The 1,159-nt window shown below is 34.7% G+C and overlaps 1 protein-coding gene across 1 annotated transcript; it reads left to right on the plus strand.

Moving 5' to 3' along the window:
* LOC126495811 (vomeronasal type-1 receptor 40-like) lies at positions 1–513 on the plus strand (the record flags this gene model as incomplete). Its single annotated transcript, XM_050133396.1, has 1 exon — positions 1–513. A coding segment is annotated over one exon (513 nt), but the record flags the coding sequence as incomplete, so codon positions are not given.
* Between the last annotated feature and the right edge of the window lie 646 nt (positions 514–1,159).

Below are 1,159 nucleotides of genomic sequence, written 5' to 3' on the forward strand. Positions count from 1 at the left end.
TTTGTGATTGAAACGGTAATAGCCAAAACCAATTTTACTCATGTCGGAAATGGATATTTGCATGCTTACTGCCAAAACAGGAATTTTGGGAACAAAAATTCAGGCTCATTTTTGAGTCTCATATTCATGCATGATCTCTTATATGTGGGCATCATGATGTGGACCAGCCTGTACATGGTAATTCTCCTCTACAGACACCACAAGAGAGCCCAGTATCTCCACAGCACAAGCCTCTCCAGCCAGCAATCTCCTGAGCTCAGAGCCACTCACAGCATCTTGCTGCTGGTGAGCTGTTTTGTGATCTTGTATTGGTTGAATAATTTCATCACCCTTTATGGGTTTTATGCACAAACAAAAATTCCAAGATTGCAGGGAATCAATTCATTTTGGGCAACATGCTATCCAACCATCTGCCCTTTTTTAATAATGAAGAACAATAAACTTATTTTGCACTTCACTTCTTCCTTTTCGGCACCGAGAATGACCTGTTTTCAACATGCACTCCGTAGATGAATTGAAACCCACACTTTCTCTTTGTTTGAACACTTCTTCATTATTCCCATGAGAATGAAGAATTTAAATATGGACCTCAAATACTTCATATGACCTTAGTTATAACCCAGACATTCTGTGTGTTATTAAAATTCATGAAATTAACATTTTTCTTTAATACAGTTCTGTGTTCATAATTTTTATAATTTCAACATTTAATGGACTAAAGTTAACACTTTGGGAAAAATGAATTCATTTTAAGTATTTTGAACAATAGTCTACTTCTCTATTTTTCTCTATTAAAATACTTCTAATTAAAATTTTAAAATACCCTTTGGAGCTTCCGTTGATTTTGTGGAGTGTTCTGTCCTAAGGAATGTCTTTTAACCATTGCACAAATAAATTTCCCTATCTTAACTGTTACCTACCTAAGGTACTGCTGTGGGTGGGACTCTTTAGTGTTATAACTGACAGGTATACAATCGATGTCCTAGTACCATAGCTGTCTTAATTTACTGTTTCCCTATGTTTTAATTATTTCTTTTATTTTTGAAATTATGATATAACTAAAACATTTCTCCCCCTTCTTTTCTGCCCTTCAAACCCACCTGTATATGTGTCTCCTTTTTCTTTCTCAAATTCAAAGCCGTTTTTTTCATTAATTATT

This window comes from Alexandromys fortis, unplaced genomic scaffold (genome assembly GCF_014885135.2).
Source record: "Alexandromys fortis isolate MF-2015 unplaced genomic scaffold, M_Fortis_MF-2015_v1.1 scaffold_631, whole genome shotgun sequence".
Classification (NCBI taxonomy): domain Eukaryota; kingdom Metazoa; phylum Chordata; class Mammalia; order Rodentia; family Cricetidae; genus Alexandromys; species Alexandromys fortis.